This window comes from Phalaenopsis equestris, unplaced genomic scaffold (genome assembly GCF_001263595.1).
Source record: "Phalaenopsis equestris unplaced genomic scaffold, ASM126359v1 Scaffold000002, whole genome shotgun sequence".
In the NCBI taxonomy this organism is placed as follows: Eukaryota; Viridiplantae; Streptophyta; class Magnoliopsida; order Asparagales; family Orchidaceae; genus Phalaenopsis; species Phalaenopsis equestris.
The window spans coordinates 56,991,918-57,011,756 of NW_018164444.1; the positions used below are offsets into that span (position 1 = coordinate 56,991,918).

Below are 19,839 nucleotides of genomic sequence, written 5' to 3' on the forward strand. Positions count from 1 at the left end.
AAGCCCTATGATAATTACATCCCTGAGTGTTGTGCATAAAAAGTTTTGTTTAAGGATGTTCATTCATGGTTCTGGATTCAATAAAATAGGATATAGATACTCATTCTAACCACCGTAGAACAATTTCAATAGGATATACAGTATATTAAAACTTGCAAACAAAGAGAGCTTGATAACATCAACATCATCTTCAAGAAACGAAGGAATTTCTCCAAGAAGAGGCTAATCAACAAAATTAAGGCTTACAATCTTCTCAAGCAACCAAAAGGAAATTGCCTAGACCGATGAAGAGGCTTAGTTTTATGTGAAGCCATTTTGGTTTGTGTTATAACATGGAAGGGTTACTTAAGACTGACAATAGAATTTATACCCACTAGAAGAGGGATGCATTCTAACTCTAGATGGCTTTAAAATAGTGACATCAAATCTCAATGAAATGCAACATATCTACTGTTACGGAGTAAACGATGCATGTGAGGGTAATATTGCAATGAAAAGAATGCAATGATTATAACTCTATATGCTGACATTGTAATAATCCATTTTGAAAAATCGAGTAAAATTTTTGGCGATCTAAAATGTACCCCAAATTTTGGATTCCTCTGATTTCAATTGAGTTTATTTTATAAAATTCTTCGCATCAAAACGATAAATTTAATAAATATACTATATATAAATTATGAACGGTTTTAGAGATATAAAAATTGAAAGTTATATGTTTAATTAATTTAATTAAACCTAATTATTTCCTAAACTCTCATGCCCTTACTGTTCCTCACCGACTTCTAGTGCCATTTGTTTGTTGGTTCACTCGAATGGGGGCTTTTAGAGCCTCTGAATTCTGCTTCGATCTCCCAATTCCCTTTACTTCCCCTCTCCCTCAAGGAAGCGACTCAGTTACGCTTAGCAGAGGAATTTCGCGAGAACAATGAGGGTGAGTGGCGGTCTGTGAGCTGCAGTTCACGGTAGGGAGCTTGAGGGAGAAATCTGTGAGTGTAAACCCCTCTCATGCCAATTTTAGCATTCCCTTCCTTCCCCAATCGTTCTTTTTGGCCATAGGGAACCCGCACGTCCAATACTGTAGCTGGAGTTGGGATTGTGCACAGACGCATGACAGTGAGCAGCAATCGGCTAGGTTTATGGGTTCCAATACGAAATCGATAAGTGTAAATTGGATTTTAGGGATATTTAAGACATTCACTTCGTTTTTCTTGCTTACATTTTGAGATTTGTCACGAATCGTACATTTTTTCATCTCCAATCACCGTAGCTGAGACAAAGTTGTGTCAAAAGTGACAAAGTTGATTCGTGGGTCTTCGAAAGGGGTTCTGGCACGAATTTAGGAAAGTTAAAAGGGAGTAAGCAAAGTTAAGAAGAGAGAAGAAGAGTTGACAGTTTTGGAGAAGGATTGGTTGCTGAGAAGGATATTTAAAGTACGTTTTAGCAAATCAATTATATTTTGAGTTCAATCACTTTATGAACTACAATATCCAAAATTCCTATGTCGTTTAAGATTTCAGGTGATATCTAACGTCCAACAAATTACTAAAGATCAAGAACCTTGCCTTACAACTGGTGTGAGTAATTACGTTTTTAGATTTTAGTAATCTTATTTATTTTAGATTTTATGTTTGTCTTCATGTATGCTTTAGTTTAATCAGATCATTCATATTGTTATATAGGAAATATATGCATGATAAACATAATAGGAAAAAATATGTATGAGATGAATGATATTTAGATAGATATTATATGTAAGATAGACATGTAAAAAAATATAGGTGTGATGTAAGAGACATGCAAGAGATAAGAAATATGAACGATACAAGAGATTTACATGATATGAAAGACATGCATGATGAATAGTTGCACAACAAAATAAATATTCATGTTAGTAGATGGATGAAGATGACTTAAAATAATGAATGAAATAGTTTATATATAAATGTTTGTATGTGCATGTTCAGAGGAGTTCATTCTCTAATGGTACAGACAGGGGGCGTTAGTGCAACCGCTTGCGTAGAGTTTTTTTACCACCTCAAATAATTATGATGGTTAGATTACTTGGGTGAGTAGACCAGAGCTTACATCCCTAGACAATTGTGATTTTTACATTACTAACCACTATGTTGATGAGATGATATTGTCAAAGGCAACTGAAAGTTCTACCTTAGACAATTGAGACCATTGTGCCGATGGGTGCCGGCAAGACAATATCGGCCAAGAGTGTGTAAGATTTTGTTGACGGTGATACTCATAGAGACAAAAATGTATGTTAAAAGTATAAAGTAAAAATAAAGTTAAGATAAATGCATATGTATAATTAGTGTATTTTCATTTACATGCATTAACATATATAAAGTTTCTTATAAAAAAATGAAAGTTTTAACTTATTAAAAGATTTATTATAGAGATATGAAAGATCAACATGCATATTATATTCTTTTTCTTAAATTATTGTAGTTTAAAAGTGTGATTACTTCTGGGTTATCTTTAGATAACTCATTATGTTTTAATATTATTTTTAGGTTTTAGACACTAGATTAAGATGAACAGAAAATGATCAAATATGTATAGAAGACTTGAACAACAAACGAAAATGTACAAATTTCTATTTGGTTATTTTATTTTCTTTCTTTAATGGCTCTTTCACGTATTATTTGAATATTAAATTGCTTGTAATATAAATAGAATAGCAGGGAATTGAATTTCATCGTCTGATCGCTTGGTCCGTCTTGATTAACTCTAAGCACCTGGTTGGGTCGTGATAAAAGTGGTATTAGAACAGTGATTTTGATTAGAGCAAGAGGTTTAGATTATAGCAAATGTTATAGCTCGATTAAGTTTGAAATTATATAAATTAAAAATTTTAGGTGAGTCTAATTAAATTATAAGGTTGTTTTTTTTTTTTTGAATTATGGGTGATTTGAATGAAGAGGCAAAAGATGAGAATGTAAAATATGTTTTACCCCAGAATGCCACAATCAATGTTGTTGCATTCTCTGATATGATGAATGTTGTGACTCAGTTGATTAAAAATTCTTAATCTCATGCTAGTATCAGTGAAGGAGCGCCAATGAATAAGTACTTGAAGCTTTTTCAAGATATGAAACCACCTTTGTTTCTGGAGCTCGAGGGTCAGTGGAAGTTGAAAATTGGCTTTTGAGAGTGTAGAAGATTATAGATGGATTGTCATGTCCACCGAAGAGAAGAGTTACCCTTGACACTTTTGTTTTTGAGGGAGAAGCTGAGAGATGGTGGCAAGGACAGATGGATGAGAAGTTTGGAGGCAGAACCAACTACATTGTGCAGTGGGATGAGTTTGTGAAAACTTTTAGGGATTAGTTTGTATTATTGTTAGCTAGAAGACAGATGCAAGATAAATTCATTAGGTTGGTACAAGGAGATCGATCAATTACACAATACGAAGATTTGGCAGCTTTGGAGAAGGGCTAGTTGCCGAGAAGGTTGTTTAAGGTATGTTTTGGCAAATCAATTATATTTTGAGCTAAATCACTTTATGAACTACGATATCTTGAATTCCTAAGTTGTTTAAGATTTCAGGTGGTATCCAGCGTCCAACAATATACTAAAAATCAAGAATCTAGCCTGGTAACCGGTGTGAGTAATTGCGTTTCTAAATTTTAGTAATCTTCTTTATTTCAGATTTTATTTTTGAATCCGTGTATGCCCTAGTTTAATCAAATCATTCATATTGTTAAATAAAAAAATATGCATGATGTATGAGACAAGAGGATACAAGAGATATACATGATATGAAAGATATGCATGATAAATAATTGCATAACAACGTAAGCTTGCATATTAGTAAATGCATAAAGATGTCTCAGAATAATGAATGAAATAATTTATATATGAATGTTTATATGTGCATATTTAGAAAAACAGTTCACCCCCTAATGGTACAGGAAATGAACGTCAATATACTCGCACGTGTAGAGCTTTTTTACCCTTGCCCAGATAATTATGATGGCTAGATCAAAAACCGCAGTGCCGATGGAACAAAATATCGGTCAGGGGTTAGTAGACCAGATGTTATCTCCTAAGACAATTGTGATGTTTACATTGCTAACCGATATGCCGATGAGATAATATTGACCAAAAGCAGGTAAAAGTCTTTCCACCCTAGACAATTATGATGTGTAGATAACTTATCGTTGTGCCAACCGGAGATGACGAGACAATAACGACCAAGGCTGTGTAAGGTTTTGTTGATGGTGATCCTCACAAAGATAGAAATATAAGGAGTATAAAGTAAAAGTTAAGATAAATGCATATATAAGATTATTGTATTTTCATTTAGAATAAGGTAATTGATATATGCATTAGTATATATAAGATTTCTTATAAAAATATAAAAGCTTAACATATTAAAAGATTTCTTATAGAGATATGAAAGATCAGCATGCATATTGTATTCTTTTTCTTGGATTACTGTAGTTTAGAAGTGTGATTGCAGCTAGATTATCTTTAGATAAGTCATTTTTTTGTTTTAATATTTTTTTTAGGTTTTAGACATTGGAATAAGATGAACAGAAGAGGGACAAATGTGTATAGAAGACGAGTATAACAAACGGAAATGTAAAAATTTCTACTCGTTAATTTTTTATTGCTTTCTTTAGTAGCTTTTTAACGTATTATTTGAATAATAAACTGCTTGTGATGAAAATAGTATAACATAGAATTGATTTTCACCATCTGACCGCTCATTCCCGTCTTGGTTAACTCCAAGCACCGGGTCGGGTCTTGACAGACACGATATAGACGATGCAATATGTGTGCATTGATTGGGTTCAATCAATTATATCCAAGGCATATGATCGGAAGTTGCATAGCCAAATTTTGAGATATCATTCAGGGCAAATCATGGTAGTTTTTATCTTTTACATTTTTTAGTAGAAAAGAAGCTAGAGTGTGATAAAGAAACTATTTTAATTAGTTTTAGCTTTTAAAGTTTTCCTAGAGAACATAAGCTTTTTGTCCATAAAGAAAATAAAATCACATATAAACAAGTAATAAAGGAAGTCATATAAATCTCTAGTTAATTCTAAGATAGCTATAAAAAGAGGATCCGTGTGATCTGAAGAAAGAAATTGCATTAAACATTTAAGCCATCTCAAAGTGTTATCATACTCTCTCAAATAACCATAGGCATACGACAAAATACCTATTTTAATTTTAGAGATGATCCTAGTTTATGTTTGGTGATCCAATGGACTTGTTGGCTATATATCGATGGGGTTAACTAGGTTATGGCATATATTGATTTGAAAACCCAAAACATAGACTTAAACCGTTGTTTGAGGTTTGCTTGAGGATAGGATTTACCATCCTACTAGTGATGTTGGATATTCTCATGAAAGTGGTCTTAAAAATGTATTTTTTGGGAAAGCCTATGATGGATTGATACTTAAGGCTCTATTGGTTGAAGGGAATATTAAGGGCATTGGACCCTATTACACTACTTTTAGGGTAGCCCAAAAAACAAAATATGCATATTTATATTATTAGGGTAACACGATTACACCGCTATTAGGAGATTGTTATGGGTGATATAATTATATTATTATGGCAGCCAAATAAGGTAGTGTATGTGTATGTAGAACTCTTATATGTTGTCTAAGGGCCCGTTTGGGGCAGCTTATAAGTGCGGGCGGCGTTTTGAAAACGCCGCCTCATTATTTGGTTCGCACTTATTGGGAGATTATTGAAAACGGCGTTTTGAAATTTGTAAAAGACGCGGACCGCGGGACAACCCCCCCTGTCCGCGTTTTCGATCCAAGTATTACCCCCGTGACCCTGCCCTTATACGCATCCGCCTTCTCTCGGTCTCCTTCGCATTTCACATACCCTAAGCGGTTCTCCGCTACGATCCCTGAAGTTCTCGCTGGTTCTCCTCTACGATCCCTGAAGTCTCTCGGTCTCCTTCGCATTTCGCATACCCTAAGCGGTTCTCCTCTACGATCCCTGAAGTTTTCCCTCTTTTCTTCTTCGACATTTCCTTCTTCGACATTTCTCTCAATAGGTAAAACAATTCCTTCGCATTTCTAGTCTTCCTTCTTCGGCATTTGCAGAGGTGCTATATGCGACTTCTTGCTATTTCATCGTCTCTTGCTATGTGTTCAACTGCGTACTTATAAGTAGGAATTGGGTTGATGTTCTTTCTCATCGGTTTGATTTTTTGTTCTTGGTTTGGAAGAATCGTTACCCCGATCTTCTTCTTCGATCTTCGTTGTTTTTTGACTGTACTCTTTTTTTTTTTTACCTCCACGAATATGTTAATTTCGTGTATTTTTTCTGTGAGGATTTATGATTAGCAAACAAACAACATCTGTTTGTCAAAATGATGTCATGAATGGGTCTACAAAATCAAAATGAAACAGGGGCATATTGGTCATTTATCCAGAATCAGCTGTTCTCAAAACGCTCCAACCAAATATCCGGTCAATTTATCCGGATCAGCTGGTCATCAGCAGATTATCAGGATAAGCTGCAGCTGCCCCAAACAGACCCTAAGCTAACAACATGGACAGGTCTTTACACCCTGTATGTAAAGAAACTCGTAGAGGTTTAATATGTTATTAAAGATTACGTGATGTAATGTGCGTGTTTGTATTTTAAACCTTTTGATTATGCTCAATTTATGGTTATTGAGTTTTGGGGCACATTGTACACGCCAGCATACCACATTTTAGTGTTGGAGCCTTTGATTGCCCCTCATGGGATAAAAATTAGGTATCCTCTAGTTAAGTGATGGCTCAAGTTGATAACCTCGAGGGCCTTAGTCTCAAATTAAAGATATGACGATTGTATCGTGAAGGATTTCTCTCTTCTTGTAATGATTTACATTGGTATTTGACCTCGTGCCCAAAATATTCTATAGCTAAGTGTTTATCTTCTCATCAATATAATATTTGGATATGTTTCTATTTTTAATAAAATAAAAAATATTAACAGAATAAAATAAAATAATTGTAACGTTTAGTTTTGTTAAGAAAATTCTACAGCGACATTATATTGTTTAGTTGTTACATACCATTTTCTTTACTAGCCAACCAATAACAAAAGATTCTATTGGGGCTGCTTTTATATTATCTTCTTAATCATGATCTAAGTAGTTTATGATACTTCATCAGGCCAGATCGATATGTTCCATTATTTGGTGAATTTGCGTACAATTATGACAAGTGGAGACCAAGTGTGCCATTTGCTGAACAACTCGGGGCTTTTCAGGAACTCATCAATGATGGAAAGGTATGGTCAATATACTATTGTAAGTGTAGATAGCCTTATAATTTGAGCTTATCATCGCTCTTAATTGAAAACACTTATATCGTTATATTCTATTTTTCTACTAAATGCAAGTGTTTTTTTTTACATGATCCAATAGAGAGCTTACGATGTTTCAACTTGAAGATTCTTAGCAGATATCTACCGATTGATCAAAATTCCTTACCAGGAACATCATTTGCAAAAGTTGCTTGTGCTACTCATCTTTTATTTGATGTTTTATAAACTTTCGTTTTCTTTGTTGCATTATTCTTTTCAACTGCTTTTTTAGATTTTGGAGCTGAATTCGGTTACACTTACTCTTTAGCAATACCACAACATCGCACATCTTATTAATGGAAAGAAGACATTGCACATCTTATTAATGGACGAGGTTTGTTGTATAATATTGTCATGGCAACCAGTCCTGAAATTTTAGCAGCCCAAAGCCTAAACGGGGTGACTTTTATTGATTGACAATTCAAATAAATTTTAGCCTATTAATTATTTATACACTTTATATCCAACAAACGAATTCAAAGCAACTAATTCAACATTCTAGTTTATATGGTAGTATTGAATAAAGTCTTAACTATTGAATCCATTCATTTCATAAGGAATTACGCACATTGTAGATTTGTTTCCTCGAGTGCTACAGGGATTGTCTATTTTAAAATCTTTTTAGTACTTCAATAATTGCAGTCTATAGCATCATCATGAAGGCTGAGTATAAATGCTAGGCGAGTAATTTCTGATACATAGATAGCTACGTGCTCACGTTTGATGAAACAATCAGATATATTTATTTTTGTTGTGCAAGTACCACAAGAATGTAATTAAGATGGAGGAACTGGCTCACACATGGATATTTCACGCTATGCCAATGTGTCAGAAGCAGTAAAAGAGATCTCTTATATGAACAAGTCGATGATTTCAAAACATCTTGTATGGTGATAATTTGATGGTGGGGTTGATGTTAGCTCTTATTATGAGAGTGAGCTCCGTGTCAAAGATTCATCATCATTTCCACTAATATCTATTGGAGGTGCAAGTGGTCCCGTGGATCATTATATGGTAAATATGGAGGATGACTCAGGGTCATGGAGTGACAGCTTGTATCTCAGAAGATGTTTCTAGAACATGCTAGAGAAAGAAACAAACATGCTTGCATGAATGTTGGGAGATTTTTGTATGCTAATGTCATTTCATTCAATATGTCAATCTCCTCTTCTTACTTCAATATAATTTTTTCCATAGTTGCTTATGATTGAAGTTCGAAACTGTCATCCATGTATGCTTTGAGTTCACGTGTTCATGAAGAGTTGAGTAATACATACAAGGCCATAGAGGAGATTAAAATAACAGAGTAAAACTAGAGTGACAACCATATATGAGATGTTTTGACATTTTGAGTATATTTTGCTGCTTGCATAATTTGTCACTTGATATATGTGTAATTTATCACTTCTTATTATATTAAGTTGTTAATATGTACTTTTGAATATATTTATAATTTAAGGTGCTAATGTTTTAATTTTTTACCTTTAGTTTGATTTTACACAATTTTTTGGTCTCGAGACCTGCACTTCAAAATGCCTTGATGTTTATGCCTTGTCTCATAGATGAAAATCTTCTCAATACCTAATTACGTAATTTTAAATCTTACTCAAAATTCATTATGTTGATATAAGCAAATCTGTGCCAAGAGCTTATGCATACAACTATTAAGCTTAATGGAGACAATTAGCATTACTCAAAAGATGAAGCAAGTTTTACATCTATCATCAAGCATATTAAGTAAAAATAAATACGAGTAATGTAAATCAATACTATAAAGCAAGATGAATCAATTCATGATTATGTTGTTTGGTATTCTAACCAACCTATGTCCATGTCTAAGCACATGATGCACTTAGGATTTCCCTCATGTTCATTGCACCACAACTCGCAAATGAAAAAACTCATCTCAATCTCTCCTTCAAGGGCCATACCTTTGCACTCTTTTTTCAAGGAAGAGTATACCCTTACCTTTATATGGGCAAAAGAAGCACCTCTAAGCAAACACCTCGCAAACTCTGGGAACACCTTCCAATGTTACTAATATTTTTGTGGTAACTAATTGCTATTACCAAACTTCTATAACACTCAGTATAATCCCAATACAATTACTACAATATAAATATATAGAAATTTTGCATATGATTACAAGATTAGTGTTGGTTTGATTCAAAATGTAGTTAGTACTCGGCCTCATTGTTTTATTTATTTTATTTTATTTTTTCTTAGGCCTCTTTTTTCTATTTCATTCTCCCAGGTACGTTATATCGGAGTATCAAATGAAACGTCATTTGGCGTCATGGAGTTTCTCAATGCAGCAAAGATCGGAGGACTCCCAAAAATCATTAGCATTCAGAACAACTACAGCTTGCTTGTTAGGTGCCGATTCGAAGGCACGTTATTTGACTTCTTATTGCTAGAGTTGCACTAACCGTAGTATGAACTTATTGCTTTTATTATTTATATACTTGATCAAATCATTTTTTTAAGATCCCTAATGGTTTTACACAAACTATACCATCTTATTCTACATCAACTAAAATTTATTTGTGAGTGGCATGAAATGTTTTGAATTAATGGTTCGAGAACAAAAAGAATGAGAAGCTTTACTTCATCTAATATGAAGAAGCCATCTCAAACACCAACTACAACACTTTGTGTGCGTTTGGGGCAAATTTGTGCTTATCCAGATAAGCATCTTATCATTAACGCGGCCCGCGGGGTTCGACCCGTGGCCTGCGTTTAGTGTAAAAATCCAACCATGTTTTCGGATAAGTTGTTGAAACATGTTTTCCAAACGGTGAGGCGGCGTTTGGAAAATGTCACCCGCACTTATAAGCAGCCCCAAACGGGTTACTCAAGAAAGATTTAATATTTATTTTTTTCAAATCTGTTCTGTTCCTACAGTTGATCTTATTGAAGTGTGCCACCCCAACAACTACAACATAGGATTTCTTGCTTTTTCTCCATTGGGTGGTGGAAATCTGAGTGGAAAGTATTTAGACCAAAATTCTGAAGCTGCAACAAAGGGCAGGCTTAACCTCTTCCCAGGCTACATGGCAAGATATAAAAATTCATTATCAAAGGTTGAATCTTTATCACAAATCTACTGCAAATAATTATAATTCTTTTTTTGTGATGTTCGTCTTGATCTCTTATTGAGTTGCAGGAAGCTACTGAATTATATGTTCAACTGGCCAAGAAACATGGCCTCACCCCAGTCCAACTAGCTCTAGCGTTCGTACGAGACCGCCCCTTTGTGACCAGTTCAATCATCGGCGCGACCTCACTTGATCAGCTCAAAGAAGACATTGATGCATTTATATCGACTCCTAGACGATTGCCGCCAGAAGTTGCGGATGACATAGAGCTCATCTTTAAAAGATACAAGGATCCATCAATCTTATGATGACATGAATTTGCATTGTCAGCTAAATTTAACTTTCCCTAACATGGTTGTCAATTGATGGTTTCCTGAGAATGGCTGCACATACAAAATGAGATTTTTAAGGATTTCAATTTTTTTTTTCCTTTCATTTTTAAGGGTTTAGAAGTCCATGTTGTTGAAGAAAATCTTGTTTATATATCAATTTATAAAGGATCATAATACATGGCATGCTAAGCCTTCTGAAAGTTTAGTGTTGAATTCATGACTAAATTGTGGCATAAAATTCTGGGCATCAATTAGTAGGGCTGTAAATGAACTAGCACTAAATGAACAGCTTGAGTTTGAGTTTGATTGATACTCGATCAAATTTATTCAAATTAGTAAATTAAAAAATTTTAATATTTTTAAAAACTCTAAGTTTAAATAAATAAATTTAAATATGGTCTAACATGCTTATTTTCGTTCATGAACAAACTAGTGTATTGTATAAGAAAGAACTTGTTAAATACTCTGTAGTAAGTTCGATGATAGGTTAAATCATGTATGATCATGTATGATTTTATCTTAGAAAATGGATTATGCATATTTTTTTTTAAATATATATATTTAATAGTAAAATATAATAAATTAAAATCAATTATGTATTATAGTTTATTACAATTATGTATTTATTTCCATGAAATAATTTTTTAGCATTTATTTATATTATTTGATTACTAGAATGCCTTTTTACAACTTATTATTATCATTTTAATAGGTGTCAATTAGTTAAGATGCTAATTTGATTCTTTTTCAATCGCTTATTTTATTTTATAGATTTGTAAAATCATTTGTTAATAATTTTATATAAAATTTTGCTTGCTTATTAAATTATTAGAATAATTATTTTTTTTAATAAATAAAAGTCAAATACAATTTTACATATTTTAATCAAACAAAACATGAACATATGCGTGAAAGCTTAGTTCGAGCTCGAACATGAACAACTTTAATATAACTAAGCATAGTCCAAATTAGGAAATACTTGGCTTGACTCAGCTCAAACACAACTCAATAAATTATAAGTCTTTTACGTGATTTGGCGTTAAAAATTGTTTTCTAAAATTTGTGTATATTAAGAGAATGGTTGAGCAAATGCATTAGATTTGGATTCAATAGAAAAGCCAATACAATCTAAATGCATCTTGGTAGACATCTAATCACAATATATGTACAAATCAAATCATAAACAATAGTATATTCAGCCCAAAAATATAATGTTTAATAAGAAGATACCATCCTTCTCCCAAGCTTATGTGAATCAATTCAGTTTGATTATTAGCTTTTTGGTGGGTGATGAATATATAAAATATAAGTTGTGCTCTCTATTTCTTAAGAATATTTTCATAAATATTTCATAAAATTTACATTTTCATAAATATATTTTTAGTTAAGTCGCATTATTTAACTAACTTTATTAAAATACAATATAATAATATGAGATGCATCAACACTTTCATGAAAAGGTATGTAACGTTCATCTTGGTGATCCATTATTATAAAAATCACATCATATTTTCTTAATATTTGTGGTAAATTTTAGCTTATATAAATCGGTAAAGGTTGCATCAAATCTAATGTTCTATTCTTCTACTAATACTAGATTGATACCCCTTGAATAAGAAAATGATTTAGGATGCATCAGACAATGGTTCTATATATATATATAATAAATCCTTTAATGAGAAGGAATATAAAGATGTATACTCTTAAATGAAAAATTCTTTTTATTCTTGTTGTTTTCCTTAAACAAAAAATGAGCCATTTTCTACTTATTGATGCTTCTTACTAAAATTTTTATAAGTGTCGTACACCTTTTTATATGATCAAAATTTGTCATCATACGATATACATTATATGTAGAAAGATATAAATTTTACTCAAACCTTAATTACTTTGTTCTAAGTTTCAGCACAAGTCATAATGACCATACTTTATTCTTATAATAACCGCATCATTTAATATGTTTAACCAAACCTTTTTTAGAGTTTAGCCATTTAAAAGCCTGGTGATCATAACAGTTTAAAAATTCTTGACATAACAAACAATATTTTTTATAATGAAGAATTTGCACAAAATTTGCTATTATTTTTGGTGCTATCATGCCATAGGACAACATAAATGTTTAATTTTACAAATGATGTTAGGAATCCTTTACACCTCTCATTCCATGAATCACATGGGTAATAAGAAAGATCCCATGCCACACTACATGATTTAAAACTCTTTGAAACAACAAATCTTTATCCAAAAAATGCCTTATAAAAATCATATACAAAATTTAAGCTAGCTTGTAAATTTAAATTGACTCCACAAACCATAGTGCTATTTAAATATGCTACAAATTATATTTATAATTTCAATCATGTATTTTTAATATCATAACTACTAATAAATATTATATAGTCATTACATGTGAAATCCTCATAATGCAAGCCACATATCTGCATCAACAAATTAGCAATCTATATTTTATTAAGAACAGTAGGAGTTCATAAACCAAGATCCTCTATCTCTAATTTTAGCATTGTAATTTTGTAATGTTTTCACTTTACTTCCAAAATTATATGCATTTATTGGAGGTCCCATGATAAAATACAACTATCCTCTAGTTTTCTTGGATAAGATTCTCTGTTGTGTTGGCAAACCTCTTTATTATTGTTCCAGTAGATCATGTACTGATTACATTGCATCTTATTAATTATCTTTTTAATTTCACCATCATAAGGCCTTACAAAATTACTGATGAGATCACCTTCTTGGTTTCAAAATGATTCTTTCAAATAATTTATACTCCAACAACATTTTAAACTATAATGACATATTTAACTATTATTCTAGTATGACATACAAAAGATTCATTTCAGGATTATATTTAATAATTGCAACTCATTAATTAAAAATTGGATATTTTTAAAATTTATATGGGATGTCAAACATATCAAAAAAAAATTTAATACTCAATTGAAAGGGTATTTATTTATGTCACTAAATTCTCAAGAATAACATTCCACAAAATAAACTATGAACTTTAACTATAATAACATTTGAATCATGAAAGGCATAAGAAACTAACACATACTTTCAAATTGAACATCATTAAATAAAACATAAGAACAAATGAAAGTAAAAAAAAAAAAATCTTGTTGACCTCATTTTTGTGAGGTCTTTTTCTCTTTCTCTCTCTATAACATAGGATTTTTGCATTAGGGTTTCCTAATGGCTTTACATATTGGACCAATGTTGTGACCTTATGCCAACTATAAGTGAAACTGCTTCTCGACTCATTGCAGTTTAAATCCTTTAAATCCTCAACTTTTGGTTGAGTTGATTGAGGCCAAATTATTTGAAGCTCAAATTGAGTTCTTATAGTTCTAAAACGCCCTAAGCAAACCATTGATCTCAGAGACTTAAGACTTTTTATGAGTCTTTCTTTGGGGCACGTCACTCACCCTCACCACTTTTGGATAAATCCTCTTTAGCTTTTGGAGAGCTCATTAATTATGAAGTTTAACTTAAGCTAAAAAGGCTTATCTTTCAAAAAAAAAAAAAGAAATAACAAAGCAATAAAAAAAACAAAGCAATAAAAAATTTGAACATAATTCGAAAATAAAATAATATTCATTAAAAATCATTAAATCAAATGAAGTTAAAATCAACATAGTTAAAAATTTTAAAATCCATAAATAAAAATTTTCAAAATTAATAAAAAATAATTTTTCAAAAGAAATCAGTAAATTCAAATTATAAAATTTTTAAAAAATTTAAAAAAACTGAAAATTACAAAAGAAAAGTTAAAATTAAATAAAATTTAAAATAAAATCATAAAAGTTTTCAAAATAAGAAAATGAAATAAAAAATTCAAAAATTGAAATAAATCAATGAATAATTGAAAATAATTCAATAGTCAATTTTGTCAATAAAATTAAATGAAAAGATAATGATAAAATGAAAATTCAAAAAATAACATGCTTCATTTTAAAAATTCATTTTTAATTCATTTAAATTCAAAATAGTTCAAAATTTTCATAAAACCCTCATAAATGCATCAAAATACTATCCAATTTTCCCAATTTTCAAAATATAATAATTACAAAATTAAAAATAAAAACAGTAAGAATCTCACCCATTCACTTCGTGAAGCTTCTTAAACCCATCGTGCATGCCCAAACTCACATAAATTTTGGCCTGGAAACTTTGTTTCCACTCACTTGCCAACTCATCCATTTGAAGTCATTTAAAGCCAACTTGTGGAACCTTCTTTTTCAAACCTTAGCCTTATTTCAAACTTCCCACCTTATTGATTTGTTTTAAGCAATTTGAACATTCCCTCCAAGCCATTTTCAAATATTTTCAAGTCAATTTTAAGCCATTTTAGAAGCATCTTCCAAGAAGCTTAACACTTGCTTCAACCTCTTTCCAACTTGTCATCTTCCTATTGGTTGATTTCCAACCCACCTCCAACTGATTTCCCAACCACTTAACAACCAAATGAGATCTAAACTAGCCTAACATCTTCCTTCCAAAGCAAGCTACACCATTTTCAAAGCATATGTCATGTTATGAATGATAGCCCGCTAAAGTTGACTTTCCAAGTGGCACCACCTAATTAACCATCAAGATTTGACCATTCTATGTCAGCATTGTGGCAAATATATTGAGCCAATGGTTGAGCTAGCCATGCCTTTACCTAAGCCTATAAATAGGTGGATATTTTAGGTCAAAGCATGAACATTCCAATTTTCATATTACAACCTTGTATGAGTCGATTTTTTGTGAATTTAAAAATATATTTAATTTAATATGTATATAATTTTGATTTTAAAAATAGTGTTTTAATTCTTGAAAAATGTGACAAGATGGATCTCATATATTTAAAAGTTTAGATAGTTTAGCACAATACCATAAGTAATACACTACCTCGAGAGATAAACATATCACTTGTTAGTAGGTTCAACCATTTAAACTAAGAAATTTATGACTCTTATTTGCTCTGTGAAATTTATGACTGATAATTCTCCTATCTAATATAAAAATTAGATGGGATTTATATTATATGTGTTCTTAATTACTTATATGAACAAACCCTCATAGTTAATTACATCTTAAGCAACCAAAATCACTTAAGAAAACTCTCAATTAAGATCAGAGGTTTTGTTTTCAAGAACTCGAATTTAAGTTTTTAGGATTGGTCATAGGAAAATCAAGTGGGAATGACTGAAATAGGAATAATTATTTTGAAGATCAAAGGAGTGAAAGATAGGGGATATGACAAGAGGACCTCAATGACTTCTCAAATTATCTTATTGTTTGGCTTTACATTTTAGAAGTGATACTATTTAATATTTTCTACTATCATTTATTCAAGATTTATGGCTTACACTTGCACGATATATTATCATGCAGATATCCTAAGAAGATAGAAGGACTTACGTTGTACCGAACAAACAAATTTAAAATCCTAAAAAGAGTTAGGGCTTATATCGTACGACATACAGTAGTACGAAGGCCTAAAAATAATGTGAGGATTTACATCGCACTAGATGTACAACCTCAAAAATCGAAGGATTTAAGTTGTTTAAGTCTATGGAAAGTTTAGTTGAGAATCATCCTTTGCTTCATGTTTTGCCTCAATCTTTGTTTGAAGTTTTCTACTTCCTTCTTGCATCCTCGTCTTTTTTCCCATACAGCTCACTCCAAGATCCTTACTGTGATGGTTTTGGGCTTTAAGAAGTGTGTTCGAACTAGTGCTTATTGGTTATTATTGGATCACAAAGTTTTGTTGTAGGGTTCCTCCTAAATAGGTGGCTTATTGTCTTATACGCTAGGGGTCTTTTAAATGTATAGTAAACTATAAATAAATAGAATACATATAACAAAATATGATAAACAAAGTGTTGTAAATGAGAAATTAGTAGCGCGTACCTGTCGCCTTTGATGTCACTGCTAAAAATTTAAAATTATAGGTAAGGCATACAAATATTACGAAAAATTAAACAAAAACAAAGGACATGACTATATGTGCTTATAAGAAAGTCATGTGGAAAAAAAATATGAAAGACTGGAGCTGGGTGTAAGAAATTTGGTAAATGGGTGAGCTCAGCCTCATGACCAATGGCCCTAACAGCTCTCGAGGAATGCACGTAGGTGTTCACCAACAATCTGAGCTAATGATACCCAATATAGGGTAGAAGGCTACCAACAAAACAATCAAGGAAGGGAAATATTTATCCTAATACATGTGACTGACAGGTGAACTTGCCAAAAAGGTAACACTAAAAAATTCATAATATGTCATGCAAATAAATAATTTAGGCTCTTCATTTAACAAGCAAAATATTGGTTTCATCAAAAGATATGTTTTTTTTATTGGATTATATATTTTGTAAATCAAACATTTAATGAGTTAGTCACATCATTGGGCTAGAGCCGCCATCAGCTCCTGCAAGTAAGGGCAACATCCTAACAAATACTGGAAGATAATATTGACGATCCTATACCCTCACAAAGTCATCGGATCAAGAGATACAGTATAGTTTCATTATCTCATTTCTAGCAGCAGAAGCCTTTCACATCATCACTTGTACCACTAACACCTCTGACTTACGAACCAGCTCGATGATCCATATGTAGCCACATTTTAAAGGCACCTAATTGCCAAAAGGGTTTGAGTACAATGTCCAAGACTCATAACCCTGAGCATTGGGCATTACTGTAGGTTAAGTTGTAGCGGAATGATTCTCGTGAACATATCTTAATTTAAAGAGTAGTGGATTATATTTTTAGCGGGTTCTTGTGTATTTCATTTGATTTTGGTGATTGTTACATTTTTTGAGATGATTTTCCTTAATAAATTATAATAAGCTAAAATATCCTATGAAATATCCAAGATTTTGTAAAGATGTCCAAAACATGGTTCTAAACGACTTTAAAATCTCTCGGGTCATTCCAAGTTCAATTGGTCTTCTTAAGCTGTTAAGTCGATTAATCCATATGGATTAAGAAACGTTGAAAGAGGTTTTCATATTTCAAGTTGTGGTCGGTGTATTCTTGATTATGTCTGAATTAGCCCATGAGTGAAGGCATGAATTAATTCCCAACTTTGTAGAAAGATTTATATAGGTGGGACCCATAAGGGTATCTTTACAAATATGTGGGAGTTTTGCAAGTTTACCCCTGGGCTAGACTTGAGCTTGTAATGTTGCCCGGTTCTTTACTATCACTTATATTTTCCTTAAATTGCTCCTTAGTGATCTTGAGTTATGCCTAACTCGCTATAAAGCTCTTAAGGCTTTAGGGGCAAACTTGTAATTTTTTAAAAAAGGTTGTATAAACATATTTAATCTTGATCAAAGAATTGTGAAATTCTCTCCGATCAATGATTCGGGTTTAAATCAGTGAGTTGAGAAGCTTCTAACCCATACCCCTTACCTCTTGATCATCCAACTTTCACATCTTCCCTTATATCCAACCATTCAAATATTTACATTTTTAACTTTTTTAAAAAATCCATGTGTGGGTTACTACCCTAATTACCTCTTAATGTTGCAAATAGTTCACTGAGTTTATCATCATAGATTTACCCTTTTTCCGCTCTGTTTTACCCTAAAAAATTATTTAATGAAGGCTTAAAGGTGTAAATTTCATGTTTACAACTATACCCTTAGGATTAATACCCCATAACTCTCACATTCTTACTTCAAATATCATGTGGCTTCACTAAGCACTTGCCCATGGGTTAATCAAGACATCATATGTGAATTTATAGTTTTTATATTTATTTATTTTCTGTAATTCTTTAAATCAGAAATGATAAATTTCCAATAAAAATTAATTTGATTGCCAAATATATGTTTTCTATCCTTGAAATCGTTGTTACTAAAGTTTAGAGGACCAATTGGGGCAAATTCCATATTATTTTGATTTTGATTTTAGTTTTAATAATTTTTAATTATTTTTAACAAGAAAATACATGAAAAAGATATTTTAAGTTTTATATTTCACTTTTATTTTTCTTTAATAGTTCTGACTTTGTTCAGCTCACTAAACTTCATTTTTTTTTTATTTTTTGTTCATTTTTATTTAAGTTTTTATTATAATTTAATCAAACAAAGATAATTATCATGGAAAGTTAGGGCTTTTAGAGTTAGATGTGTCCTCTGACCATAGAAAAAAATTAAAGAACATCTCTGATTACATGAGGGACAAGCCCTTAAATTATCATGTCATGTTGATTAATATTTAATTTTTTATAATTGAAAGGACTTTTGAGGTGGCCAGAGGTTCCACAAAATTAAATATAAGAAAATTATTTTTTGGTTTTAAGTTTATTAAATTCTCCTCTATTCATTGAGCACAGATGTATCTTTTTTTTTAATGATTTCTTTATACCAAGGTATGAATTTTTAAAGTTATATTTGACTTTATGTATTTATTTAATTCTAAAAATGCCGCTTTTCTCACTTAACCACGTTTCTGCTAGTTGACAACATTTTTGGTTAGGTATGTTTTCCTCTTTAGAGCCTAGGACTAGCCATAAGATATCTCTACTTACACTCTCATAGAGGACTAGTGTTGGGACCCACACCAAATTAGAAATTCAAGTCACCTCATGAATCTTTATAGTCTCTTACGTGTGGTTTCAAATCCTCAATATTTAGTTGAGTCGATTGAAACCAACATATTGAAACTCGGGTTGAGTTCCCATAGGGATTGAGAGTGCCCTAGGGAGATCCTTTAGATTTTGGATCTTTCGTTCCTTGATGCACCATAATTCACATAACACACAAATACTACATACACTTACACCACACACGTACATCACAATTCACATCACACATATACAAATACCATACTAGCGAATAGTATGATTCACACCTCATGTATTCATAATCTATTTAATCAACAATTCAAATTAATTAAATCACAATAACCCCCAAAATCAAATTTTAATTTAAATTCCTCATACAAAAAGTCTACGATAAAATAAAAATAATATAATAATAATGGCAATTAACGGGCATATACATATATATACATATGGACAAAAAAATGGTAATAGTAAT

General features: G+C 31.7%; 1 protein-coding gene across 1 annotated transcript in view; it reads left to right on the top strand.

Annotated features, from left to right (window-relative positions):
- Positions 1 to 10,965, top strand: part of LOC110018100 (protein tas) — a 57,590-nt gene extending 46,625 nt beyond the window's left edge. Inside the window, exons 5-8 of the mRNA XM_020715340.1 lie at positions 7,158 to 7,275; positions 9,605 to 9,740; positions 10,255 to 10,433; positions 10,517 to 10,965. Coding sequence (XP_020570999.1) covers positions 7,158 to 7,275; positions 9,605 to 9,740; positions 10,255 to 10,433; positions 10,517 to 10,756 — 673 coding nt within the window. The 3' untranslated portion in view covers positions 10,757 to 10,965. The remainder of the gene's footprint in view (positions 1 to 7,157; positions 7,276 to 9,604; positions 9,741 to 10,254; positions 10,434 to 10,516) is intronic.
- Positions 10,966 to 19,839: the final 8,874 nt, after the last annotated feature.